At 44.7% G+C, this 13,730-nt stretch overlaps 1 protein-coding gene across 4 annotated transcripts in view; it reads right to left on the bottom strand.

Annotated features, from left to right (window-relative positions):
- LOC139048620 (DNA excision repair protein ERCC-6-like) overlaps positions 1-13,730 on the bottom strand; it is a 374,291-nt gene that overhangs the window by 34,610 nt on the left and 325,951 nt on the right. For all 4 annotated transcript variants that reach the window (XM_070523067.1, XM_070523070.1, XM_070523068.1 and 1 more), the window contains one exon: positions 5,512-6,020. In XM_070523067.1, the coding sequence (XP_070379168.1) occupies positions 5,512-6,020 (509 nt within the window). The remainder of the gene's footprint in view (positions 1-5,511; positions 6,021-13,730) is intronic.

Genomic DNA, 13,730 nt, shown 5'->3' with positions numbered 1-13,730 from the left:
CGAAGCCAAATAAATGCTCTGTCATAAAATGCTCAGTCAACTTTGCCGAAACCAGGGCAACATTCAGGCTTCTGCTGCTGGCACAAGCATTGTGAGCACACATCAGCATTCCAGCTGAGCAGCTGTGTCCATAACACACCATGGTGCCTGAGTGGAGCAAACATCAAAGCTCAAGCTAAATCTATTGAATCCTCACTCGGCGCTGACAAACACCAACTGAAAATGATTGGTCTCCTCTCATGCATGATCCAGGTGCAATGCCTGTAAGGCCACTGCGAGTGTTCATTACCACGCCATAGTTGTGACACGTAGGGTAGCCTGCTAGGGCACAGTTGCTTCGGCACAGGTACTGTATCACGTGATGTCGCCTCTGCATATTACCACACCATGCGAAGAGCTTGAGTGCAACACTTGATTATGCTGTCGCTTCCAGTGCTTTGAATTTGGGCAAAAATGCCAATATTATTTGTCCGTGACATGAAATGCTTTCCCATAATGCAGTTGCTAACAATATTCTGTCTTTGCCACCATAGTGGTCATCACATTTGTGAGTGTCTTAGTGGAGTGCTGCAAGCTTCTGATTTGGTCGGTGATGTATGTAAGGGGGTAAGGTGCCTCGTGGTGGTCTCGTGCGGACGATGCCCTCTCGGTGAGCGCATATTACCCCTCATCTTTTAAGAGGTTCAATACTTACAAGCATTTGTCTCGCAAACCATATTTGTTTCTGGGGAATTTTCCACATCTCAATAATTTCTCTCGTCGTATTCGAGGGCTCATTGCCGTGTTATAGTTTGTTAACGAAGCTTTTCCTCAAGTCTAAATATTTTAAGGCAGTTTGTCGTGTGCGCATCATGGCCACATAAGCTTATATTGCCTTACATTTCTCTACCACGGGTGAGCTTTAAAACCACGGCGCTGCAATTTTGCTTCAGAGATTTTCCTTTCCTTCCTTCTTCTCCACCCTTAAACTGGCTCTCTCAACTAATACACGCAGAGACAAAGCAACAGCGCGCGCATTCGATCACGCGCTCGCCGTGCATATGATCAAGCTTTTCCTAGTCTCTAAAGCCGCTCGAGTTCGCTCTTCTCCTTGGGCGCCCATTTTTCCAAGAAAGTATGCCTTCCAACCACTAAATCGACTATCGCGGACAACATCAGTCCCTTTCCATGTAAGTGTCCAGCTCAGAGCAGGAGCTATGGCGCTTGAAATTAACCTGGGGCCTGACGAAGCAACTGACTGAGCTACACTTCCGGGCAACATCCAAGAACGAGTTCAAATCACCTGTTATGTTCCTTTCCCCCCTTTTTTTCCTCTTTTTTTAAATGTCTTTTCTTTTATTTTATCACGGTACGGGAACCCTCCTTAAAAAAAAAGATATATATGCTCAATTATGTATGGCCACACATGTTCAGGTCATAAATACCAGGTTCTCTAGCCGAGTGCCATCCGTGCGTTATAACCGAGCTCAGATTGGTCCAGCTTGACTGATCAAATAAGGCACCACTGTAGGTTAAACGAGGCGTACAACTCCTGTGGGACCCGCTGTGGTTGCTCAGTGGTTATGGTGTTAGACTGTTGAGCATGAGGTCGCGGGATTGGATCCCGGCCACGGCGGCCGCATTTCGATGGGGGCGAAATGCGAAAACACCCGTGTACTTAGAATTAGGTGCACGTTAAAGAACCCCTGGTGGTCGAAATTTTCGGAGTTCTCCACTACGGCGTGCCTCATAATCAAAAAGTGGTTTTGTCACGTAAAACCCCATATTTAATTTTTAATTTAACTCCTGCGGGGACGGTAGAGTATCCGCCTCCTGTGCACGAGGACCGTGATTCAAATCCCGGTGCCGCACAATTCTCCACCGGAAAATACAAAAAAAAAACGTGTGTTGAGAAAATTGGACAAACAGGCCTGGAGTGCGGCCTGATCCCAGTGACCAGAACCGGTAACGCACTCTCTCACCAGAGCAGGATTGGCCACCCTGGTGCAGTACTTGGCCACAACCTCCAATATGAATACAACAATCAAACCCCAGCCCTCAGTCTCCAGCAGCCGCGAAGCAACTGACCACGGCGGCGGTCAGATCTGTGACGCAGCAGAGGGTGCTAAGAATACCTGGCTCCGCACAGGCCGCCACTGGAATCTGAACCTGGCAACGTTTAACGTTAGAACGTTACCTAATGAGGCGAGTCTAGCAGTGTTATTGGAGGAATTAGAGGGTAGTACACGGGATATAATAGCGCTCAGTGAGGTTAGGAGGACAAAAGAAGCATATACAGTGCTAAAAAGCGGGCACGTACTGTGTTACCGGGGCTTAGCGGAGAGACGAGAACTAGGAGTCGGATTCCTGATTAATAAGAATATAGCTGGTAACATACAGGAATTCTATAGCATTAACGAGAGGGTGGCAGGTCTTGTTGTGAAACTTAATAAGAGGTACAAATTGAAGGTAGTACAAGTCTACGCCCCTACATCCAGTGATGATGACCAGGAAGTCGAAAGCTTTTATGAAGACGTGGAATCGGCGATGGGTAAAGTCAAAACAAAATACACTATACAGATGCGCGACTTCAATGCCAGGGTAGGCAAAAAGCAGGCTGCAGACAAGTCAGTGGGGGAATACGGCACAGGCTCTAGGAATAGCAGAGGAGAGTTATTAGTAGAGTTTGCAGAACAGAATAATATGCGGATAATGAATACCTTTTTCCGCAAGCGGGTTAGCCGAAAGTGGACGTGGAGGAGCCCGAATGGTGAGGCTAGAAATGAAATTGACTTCCTACTCTGCGCGAACCCTGGCATCATACAAGATGTAGACGTGCTCGGCAAAGTGCGCTGCAGTGATCATAGGATGGTAAGAACTCGAATAAGCCTTGACTTGAGGAGGGAACGGAAGAAACTGGTACATAAGAAGCTAATCAATGAATTAGCGGTAAGAGGGAAACTAGAGGAATTCCGGATCAAGCTACAGAACAGGTATTCGGCTTTAACCCAGGTAGAGGACCATAGTGTTGAAGCAATGAACGACAATCTTATGGGCATCATTAAGGAGTGCGCAATGGAAGTCGGTGGTAATGCTGTTAAACAGGAAACCAGTAAGCTGTCGCAGGAGACGAAAGATCTGATCAAGAAACGCCAATGTATGAAAGCCTCTAATCCTACAGCTAGAATAGAACTGGCAGAACTTTCGAAGTTAATCAACAAGCGTAAGACAGTGGACATAAGGAACTATAATATGGATAGAATTGAACAGGCTCTCAGGAACGGAGGAAGCCTAAAAGCAGTCAAGAAGAAACTAGGAATAGGCAAGAATCAGACGTGTGCATTAAGAGACAAAGCCGGCAATATCGTTACTAATATGGATCAGATAGTTCAAGTGGCTGAAGAGTTTTATAGAGATTTATACAGTACCAGTAACACCCACAACGATAAGGTGAGAGAGAATAGTCTAGAGGAACTTGAAATCTCACAAGTAACGCCGGAAGAGGTAAAGAATGCCTTGGGAGCTATGCAAAGGGGGAAGGCAGCTGGGGAGGATCAGGTAACAGCAGATTTGTTGAAGGATGGTGGGAACACTGTCCTAGAAAGATTGGCCGCCCTATATACACAATGCCTCATGACCTCAAACGTACCGGAATCTTGGAAGAACGCCAACATAATCCTAATCCATAAGAAAGGGGACGCCAAAGACTTGAAAAATTATAGACCGATCAGCTTACTGTCCGTTGCCTACAATGTATTTACTAAGGTAATCGCAAATAGAATCTGGAATACCTTAGACTTCTGTAAACCAAAGGACCACGCAGGATTCCGTAAAGGCTACTCAACAATAGACCATATTCACACTATCAATCAGGTGATAGAGAAATGGGCAGAATATAACCAACCCTTATATATAGCCTTCATTGATTACGAAAAAGCATTTGATTCAGCCGAAACCTCAGCAGTCATGAAGGCACTAGGGACTCAGGGTGTAGATGAGCCACATGTAAAGATACTGGAAGATACCGGTATCTATAGCGGTTCCACAGCCACCATAGTCCTCCACAAAGATAGCAACAAAATCCCAATAAAGAAAGGCGTCAGACAGGGAGATACGATCTCTCCAATGCTATTCACAGCATGTTTACAGGAGGTATTCAGAGACCTGGAGTGGGAAGAATTGGGGATAAAAGTTGATGGAGAATACCTTAGCAACTTGCGATTCGCTGATGATATTGCCTTGCTTAGTAACTCAGGAGACCAACTGCAATGCATGCTCACTGACCTGGAGAGGCAAAGCAGAAGGGTGGGTCTGAAAATTAATCCAGAGAAAACTAAAGTAATGTTTAACAGTCTCGGAAGAGAACAGCAGTTTACGATAGGTAGCGAGGCACTGGAAGTGGTAAGGGAATATGTCTACTCAGGGCAGGTAGTGACCGCAAATCCAGATCATGAGACTGAAATAACCAGAAGAATAAGAATGGGCTGGGGTGCGTTTGGCAGGCATTCTCAAATCATGAACAGCAGGTTGCCACTATCCCTCAAGAGGAAAGTGTATAACAGCTGTGTGTTACCAGTACTCACGTATGGGCCAGAAACCTGAGGAGGCTTACGAAAAGGGTTCTGCTGAAATTGAGGACGACGCAACGAGCTATGGAAAGAAGAATGATAGGTGTAACGTTAAGGGATAAGAAAAGAGCAGATTGGGTGAGGGAAGAAACGCGGGTAAATGACATCTTAGTTGAAATCAAGAAAAAGAAATGGGCATGGGCAGGACATGTAATGAGGAGAGAAGATAACCGGTGGTCATTAAGGGTTACGGACTGGATTCCAAGGGAAGGGAAGCGTAGTAGGGGGCGGCAGAAAGTTAGGTGGGCGGATGACATTAAGACGTTTGCAGGGACAACATGGCCACAATTAGTACATGACCGGGGTAGTTGGAGAAGTATGGAAGAGGCCTTTGCCCTGCAGTGGGCGTAACTAGGCTGATGATGATGATGTATGTAAGGGAATTCATTTAAACAACAGTAACAAGAAATATTCCTACATGCTGGTATTGAGCAAAAAACTTTCTGCACTGAACATTGTTTGAAACACCGTAAAACACTGGGAGCTACTGAAGTAATGGAGGCAAAACATGTAAGACAACGACATCACCCATGTACTATCCCTAGACTCTTAAAATATCATCCACATTTAGTTCTTGCAGGAGCAGGCTGTCAAGTTACGGTAGAAAAACATGTTTGTGGTTTGCAAAAAACATCTGGCTAGAGCTTCTTGCAGAGCAACTGGAAAGTATGTGTCTTCTGAACTGCTCCTTGAAAATGTGAGCACTGGGAGGTCAACAAAGCCTGACGAATGTGAGCCGGTTGGACAGAATTATCTACTTCCTTTTATGCTGTCAGCAACTCTGGCTTTGCACTAATTTTATTCTCATTTCAAGGTATAATTGTTTTTCGATAAACCCGAGTGGTGTGTGTATCACCCAAGTCACCTGTATCCCCTGCCAAAGAAAGCAATGAAGTAAACTCACTGCTGTTGCTGCGTTGTTTGTCACATGATTTCTTGGCCGGCCCCTGGCCAATTCTCTGGCTCAGTCGTCTTGCCAGCTCACGCATCTGCCTAATTTTCTTTTCGCTCAGAAGCTGAGCATAACCTTGAGAGTCCGAAGCACATGGCAAAACTCCAGATGGGCTGCTGCTCATACAACAATCTGCTTTCATGCCAACTTCACCAGCAGCGTGTGCTTTCTTCATGGTGTCAACACCCACTGCTGCTGCAGGCCGCTCGCTTCTACTACTGCTGGCATGCAAGCTGAGCTTGCTTTCACATCCTTCCTTCCTCGAGGAGTCCAACATTCTCTTCTTCCTCTTGAGCCGGATGTCTGAGCCAGTGCCAGCAAAGATAGCACTCGTCTCAGTGCGCTTCTTTTTGCCGTCGTCAGCAAGTGTGAAAAGCTCATGCAGGTCATTGGTCTTGAAAAAGCGTCGCTGCTTTGGGTCCTTCAGCACACGGTTTGTCAGGAACTGCTTGAAGATTTGCCTGCAAAAAATGGCATGAAGTGAATGTCACACAAGAACACCACAGCCAGAAGTTTTGCAGGGGAGCATTTAAATTATTATTTTAAATTGTTTTACGAAGCAACGAATATTTATTTTATGAAGCAACATCCCTGGCATAAGCGATCATGCTTTGATTCACTTTACAATCGAAGCAAGGACCTTACTCGACAAAAAAGCATAAGATGGTTCACAATAACGGTCGGGCAGATGTAACGTCGATAATAGCCGAAATGCAATTGTTCCACCTTGATTTTATGAGCAATTTCTCTAGGTGCAGTTGAGGAAAACGAGTGCCTCCATAAAAAACTGGGCTCTTTAGTCTAGTGCTTCATACTATTGCGAAAGATCATTTCTAACTCACGGTCACTCTGGTTTACTGCTGCTCTAAAACGGCTTTCGAATAAAAAGAAACGTCTTTTTCATCATGCTAAGCAAACCAATAACCCCAATCATTGGGCTGCCTATATCCAAGTAAACATGCAGTACAATAACAGCATTGAGCATGCCAAGGATTTGTTTTTCAACACTACTTTATTGGAAATGTTGCAAACTAGCCCGCGCAAGTTCTGGAATATTGTCAGTGGCTCAGAGAATCGTCTTATCCAACTGGCACGCAATGATAACACTTTAGTCCCTCCTCAACAATGCTGCTCAGTGTTTAACAATGTGTTTGTTTCTTTTTTTCTCTTAAACCACACCTGTTTCTTTTCCATGTTTTCATGACCGCAACTTTTCTCCTATGGATCCCATAGTCATTGATTCTGTAGGCATTGGTAAACTCATTCGTAATCTTAAAATTTCATCTTCGTCTGGTTGTGATACGAATATGTAAAAAATATTGAAAATGACTGAAGTGTACTCCTCCGTCATCTTGTCCAACATTTTTGCTCAATCTTTAGAGTGCTCCACAATTCCCAGTGATTGGAAGGTAGGGAAGGTGGTTCTGGTCCATAAGTCAGGTAATGTACATCTACCCAATAATTACAAAACCATATCCAGAAAAGGAAATAGGCATGGGCAGGGCATGTAATGAAGAGGGAAGATAACTGATGGTCATTAAGGGGCCCCTGAAACGGTTTGGACAAATTTTGTAGACGTGTAGGGTACAACTAAAGTTAATCATTAGCTCCACAATTTGAGTGAAACGTCTCATATTAAGAGAGCAACGGATCATTAGAAATTACCCTTTTCCATAGTCATGCATTTGCTCCTCAATTCGTTCGCCGAGTGATCAAGGCTATGCTCTACCTTCACTGGCTCTGCGTCATGCTGGCACATTGTGTCGTCGACTTCCGGTTCTCTAGGAGTGAGTGTGCAAAGCCTCTCCAAATTCTCCGCCAGCTGTTTGGCAGTCGATCCCAAGTGAAAGCTATCGAAGCAGCATGCGTTGCAAACATTCTGTCGCAGCGCCAAATGTGTCTGGCATTCCGGTAACCACAGGCTAGCCACGCGTTTTGACAGAACGGCGGAGGCATAAACTCAAGCTGATGAAGGAACTTTAGCATAGACATGAGCTGCCTGATCAGTCTCCACGGTCCAGCCACCCATTGGCACAGAGCTTAACCAGCCAAACAAAGAGCTAATATTGCTACAACCAAGTGTAAAACATTTTAAACATATACAAAAATAATGTGTTAATGATTACGCTCCTGTGAAAAATTTACACCAGCAGCAAAGAAGAATACATTTTGTTACTGCTACTTTGTGTGGTTGAGCTCTGTGCCTCCAGGTGGCTGCACCGTGCAGACCATTCACATTTGCTCATCCGTGTGAAACGACACGCAAGGGGACACAGTCAGGCCCTGTCCCCTTGCGCTTGCGTTATACCCTAATAACGGACTCGCAAAACGCTATTGTGTCAGTAATCTTCCGGTGTAAAGTGATGGCCGCAAACACGCAAATCCTGGCGCCAATCAGATAGCGGCAGTCCAATCCACTCCTCTGCTGCCTTGCAGAGGGACACGATGTTGCAGCTTGACATATTCCCAGTCGCTACGTTTGCAGTCCACAACGCAACAAAGTCGGATCATAGTGCTCGCAAAAAGACCGAGACCAACTCTGACCGCAGAGCTCTCGTCAAAATGGAGCACGTTGTAACACAAGCAGATGACGCTTGCTGAGTGCCAGAAGTGCTTAAGTGTAGTGAGAAATCGTTCTTGTGCATTCTCTTTTTGTTACTTTCTTTTTATAGAAACAAATTAACTAACATTCCAACTATTACAAACATCATTTGTTCTGGAAAAATTATCGATGACGTAACCTGGGCAGCCAATCCGATTGCTCGCCCACATGACGTCTATGGGGTGATTTACGTCATATGGGTAGGGGCGGCTGAAGATTCTGCCGAGCAGTGAACCGAGATGCGAGATGTGATTCATCTAAATGCTCTGTGTAAAGTGAGTAACTTTACGCGGAGCAAATTAGATGCATCAATTAATGATCAGAAGGGCCTACTTTAACGACTCAGTACATTTGTAGAAAATCGTCAAAATCATTTCAGGGTCCTTTAAGGGTTATGGACTGGATTCCAAGAGAAGGGAAGCATAGCAGGAGGCAGCACAAAGTTAGGTTGACGATTGAAATGTTTGCAGGGACAACATGGCCACAGTTAGCACATGACGAGGTAGTTGGAGAAGTATGGGAAAGGCCTTTGCCCTGCAGTGGGCATAGCCAGGCTGGTGATGATGATGATAACTTAGAAGCATCCCATGCAAGCTTCTTGAGCATGTTATTTGTTCTCATTTATTTAAATTTTTAGGAGGAAATTCTTTATTCAGTAACTCTCAGCATAGTTTCATGAAAGCTTTTTCCTGTGAAACACAGCTATTATTTTTTTCTAATGATCTCTTTATAAATAACAACATCAGCTCTGACACTGATTGCATATTCTTGGATTTTGCTAAAGCTTTTTATGGGATGGCGCATGACTTGCTTCTTCTTAAATTAAGCAAACTTAACTTGGACACCTAGGTATTCCACTGGAATAAAGATTTTCTTTCTGACTGCACCCAACAGCAAAACTGTGAATAACATTACCAACTTTTTATTGGGCGGACCTGTGCCCACAAAAGCAACTTACTCAAGCCACAACGATAGCGGCGAATACAGTCAGTGATCATGGGAATCCGATCAATGGGTCAAGCGCACTGACTTTTATACATCACTCGTTGAAAGTTCTAGTGTAATCGCTGGTGCCTGAGTAGTCTCTAGAAACTACTACACAATTCACGCAGCTCATAGAATCAGATTACACAAGCTTCAGTGACAACAGACAACGGATAAACCATCTAAACATCCGAGAAATTTTCGATACATGCAGGCGCCTCCTGCGCTGAGCGATAACATTTAACATTTTTCATCCAGTGAAAAGAGGTCACCTCAAAAAGGCAAACAAGTACACGTGTCAACGCCCCTCTATTAAACAGCATCGTCCCACTGCTACTAACATAACAGGAAAACGAAAAACAAAAGCACACTTAGTAAAGATGAAGTAACAAAGCAACAAAGAAATGAAGTCCAAAAGTTTGTTAGCGCTGATAGAACAGCTCAACTTGCTTAACATGGACTATTTCAGGCTATGAAGGGCACTGCTGTGATTTCCGAATGCCATCTGGCATGACCTCATAGTCGAGTGCGTCAATGCATAGGATGATCTTGTAGGGTCCTAAATAGGGGCATGAAGGCTTCTCGCTAAGTCCTCATCGACGTGTCGGGGCCCAAACCCAAACGCGGTCACTGGGCTGGTATTCCACGTAGCATCGTCAAAGATTGTAGTGCCAGCTGTCGGTCCTTTGCTAATTCTTGATGGGCAGGTGGGCGAGCTGTTGGGCTTCTTCAGCATGCTGGAGATAGGCAGCAACATCGAGATTCTCTTCGTCGGTGACGTGCGGCAGCATTACATCGAGTTGTCGTCAGGTTCCTGCCATAAACCAGCTTGAACGGCGTCATGCGCGTTGTTTCTTGCACCCGTGTCTTGAAAGCGATGGTTACTAATAGCAGGACCGCATCCCATGTCATGTACTCAATGTCAATGTACATTGCAAGCATGTCCGCATCGAGGGTCTTGTTCAGGCATTCTGTAAGACCATTCATCTGTGGGTGGTAGGCAGTCGTGCTCCTGTGGCTTGTCTGGTTGCATTGTAGAATAGCTTGGGTGAGCCCTGCAATAAAGGTCGTTCTGTTGTCCATGATGAGGACTTCTGGGGCACCATGTCGCAGCAGAATATTCTCGACAAAGAATTTAGCGAGTTCAGCTACACTTTTTCGGCAGAGCTTTCATTTTGGCATAGCCGGTAAGGTGGTTAGTTGGTGGCTATGATGATCCACTTGTTTACAGATGTTGACACAAGGGTTCCAACAAATAATCATCATCTTCATCAACACTATCATCATGATTTATTATTCCCCTAAAGGCCGCTGCTTGGGGTATAACATAGGGAGTGGGGGGGGAGTACATCACAGAATACACTATAATTCATCAGTAACAAAAAGTGGGGAAGCATGCGAGAAGTCATTAAAATGAACAAAAAGCAGCTAAAAAACAACAGGATACACATGGTCAAACAGGGATCAAACAGGGATCGCTAAGGCATACTAGAAAAAGAATGTTAAACAACATCCAAACAGCAGAGCGAAAAACAATTCAAGGACGCTTGGTACAAAGACGCAAAACTGAAAAACAGGGCATGCTTGAAACAAAGATAAAGAAAGGTGAACTGTAGTAAGTAGAAGGATTACATAAGTTGTGTGGATAATAAATCACGAAGTTTGACATGATCATGTTCAAGGATGACCAATTCAGGTAGGTTATTCCATTCTGCTATAGCAATAGGCAAGAACGAGTTATTAAAGGCTTTAGTAGAACCATCAAGACACTGAACGCTCAATGAATTGAAAAGACGGCTAGAAGTGCGAATTGGCAAGAGAAGGAGCATTCCACGTGAATTCGAAAATGTACATTCTGTGAAATAAACAGAGTAGGGCAATTCGACGTTGGTATGCTAGAGTAGAGATACTGAGGGAGTTCTTTATTTTACTGATGCTGTGCTCGTAGTCATAATTAGAACATACAAATCGTGCTGCGCAGTTCTGGAGCGCTTCAATAGTGTTAATGAGGTAAATTTGATAGGGGGTTCCAAATACAAGCAGCATATTCGAGCTTTGTGTGTACATACGTTTCGTAGGCCTGTTGTCTAACATAGGGTGGTGACAAGGATTCCTTTTGATGAATCCCAGTGACCTCATACATCTGCTAAAACCTTATTATGTGTTGCCCGGGTTAGTTTTGTAGTAATTAAGATGCCAAGAAGTGCTGCTGGCACAACGAGAAGGTAGTTTGGCCAAACTGGGGAGAAGTTCCTTTTTACGAGGACGTCATTGCACAAGCAACATGAAGACTGTCCATGCCAAAATGCCCTGGTGAGGTCTTGCCTTCTAGGTACTCCACAAGGCTTAATAATACTGGGTCTGCTCAATGCTGTTCAGCAAAGTCGGCTACAGTTATTATTCCTAGGAAGGCATAGTCGTCCAGTTCGCCTTGCGGTGGCAGGTCGATAGGGCTGTGCAGCAGGCAGTTGGTGTCAGAATACTTCCTCCCAAATTTATACATCACACTGATGCCGAATCCCTAGAGGCTGAGACTCCATCATGCTAGGCGACCTGAAGGACCCTTTAAGTTTGCCAGCCAACAAAAGGCGTGGTGGTTGCTTACCACTTTGAAGTGCCTACCGTATATGTAAGGCCGAAATTTCACTATAGCCCAAATGATGGCAAGGCACTCTTTTCTTAGCTTCTACTTGTGACAGTGACTGGCTAGCATAAGCTACTATGCTTTCTACTCCATCCTTTCTTTGAACTAGCACGACACCAAGGCCTACGTTACTTGCGTCGGTGTGGATTTCCATCTTGCCATCCTTGTTGAAGTGTGAAAGCATCTGCGGCGATTGCAACTGTTACTTCAGCTTCTCAAATGTGTCCTAGTGCCATGTTTCCCATTTAAAGTCGATGTCAGATTTCATGATGTGGATTAATGGCTCCGCAGTGCTAGAAGAGTCTCTCACAAAGCACCTGTAACAGGTACACAGGCCAAGAAATCTGTGCACTGCCTTCTTGTCGACAGGCTGTGGGAACTTAGCTATGACAGCTGTCTTCTGTGGGTCAGGACTGACTCCAGACTTGCTGATGATGTGGCCTAGGAACAGAAGTTCTTCGTTGCCGGTTTCAGGGTAAGTCCATACTAAGTGCCTGATTGCCTCTAGTACTGTCTGAAGGTCTGAAGATGCCTTGAGTGACCTTCAAAATTGGTGGCAAAGACAACAATGTCATCCCAGTAGACAAGACAAGTCTGCCACTTCAATCCTGCCAAGACAGTTCATCATGCACTAGAACGTTGCAAGTGCAGAGCAAAGTCCAAATGGCATCACCTTGAACTCCAAGAGGCTGTCTTGCGTGATAAAAACGGTCTTCTTTCTATCCATTTCGTCGACTTCAATTTGCCAATAACCAGTCTTCAGATCCATCGACAAAAGTACTTAGCATTGCAGAGTCAGTCTAATGCATCGTCTTCCGTGGGAGGAAGTGTACGTCTTTCTTTATTATTTTGTTCAAGTGGTGTTAATCGATGCATAGAACAACAGAAAGCTGAGCTAGTTGGTAAGAATTCATTATGCAAAATACAAGTGAGGTGTGTCTTGTGTCCTGTCTGCACGCCTCACTTCTATTTTGCATAGTTAATCGATGCAGTGCAGAATTCCATCCTTCTTCCTCACTAAGACCACAGGAAATGCCCACGGGCTTTTCGATGACTGGATGATGTTGTCGCACAACATTTGATCAATTTGTTGCCTTAAGCTTCTCGTTCTCGTGTTGACACTCGGTAAGAGCTCTGACAGAGTGGTCAAGTGGCTTCTTTGGTTACTGTGCCATGCTTTGACACAGTGCTTGCCAAGTGCTTGATGACGTTGAAAAGCAGTCTTTGTATTGTCGGAGAAGACTCGAGCTGTTGTTGCTTACTCATGGGGAGACTTGGCTTTATGTCGAAGATTGGTTTCAGGGCTATGGTCATCAAGGTAGATGCAGCAGAATTCAAGAGGACAAATGCATTGCTGGCTTCCACAATTCCCTCGAGGAATGCGATCGTAATGGACTTGATGACATGCTTGAACTCCTGCTTCAAGTTGGTCATAGCAACACTTCCGGTTTTTCTTAATGCAGTCATCATCATCATCATCATCATCATCATCCTGGCTATGCCCACTGCAGGGCAATGGCCTCTCCTATACTTCTCCAACTACCCCGGTCATGTGCTAATTGTGGCCATGTTGTCCCTAAAAACTTCTTAATCTCATCTGCCCACCTAACTTTCTGCCGCCCCCATCGATGCAGTAGTGTGATCCATCTCGCAACGCAAATTTCATGGTCGAGCAATAGACATTGGTCGCCCTCGATGACGCCATCTAGGTCTGTGGATGTTTTGGTGCCAACACAAATGACAAAGGATAGAAAGTTGGGCGAGTTGGTACAGTAACATGGTCTTGGATTGCAGCGCGAAGTGACACGGACACAGACTAGAAGTAGACAGGATGAGCGCTAACTCTCAACTAAATTTCTATTGAAACGAAGAACATATATATATATTTTTTGAAATCACCTGTATGTGTGTGTATATATATATATATATATATATATATAT

The sequence above is a fragment of the Dermacentor albipictus genome, chromosome 8 (assembly GCF_038994185.2).
Source record: "Dermacentor albipictus isolate Rhodes 1998 colony chromosome 8, USDA_Dalb.pri_finalv2, whole genome shotgun sequence".
NCBI classification, from domain to species: Eukaryota; Metazoa; Arthropoda; class Arachnida; order Ixodida; family Ixodidae; genus Dermacentor; species Dermacentor albipictus.
Note: the sequence above shows the minus strand (reverse complement) of the source record. Positions and strands in the feature narration are given on the sequence as shown.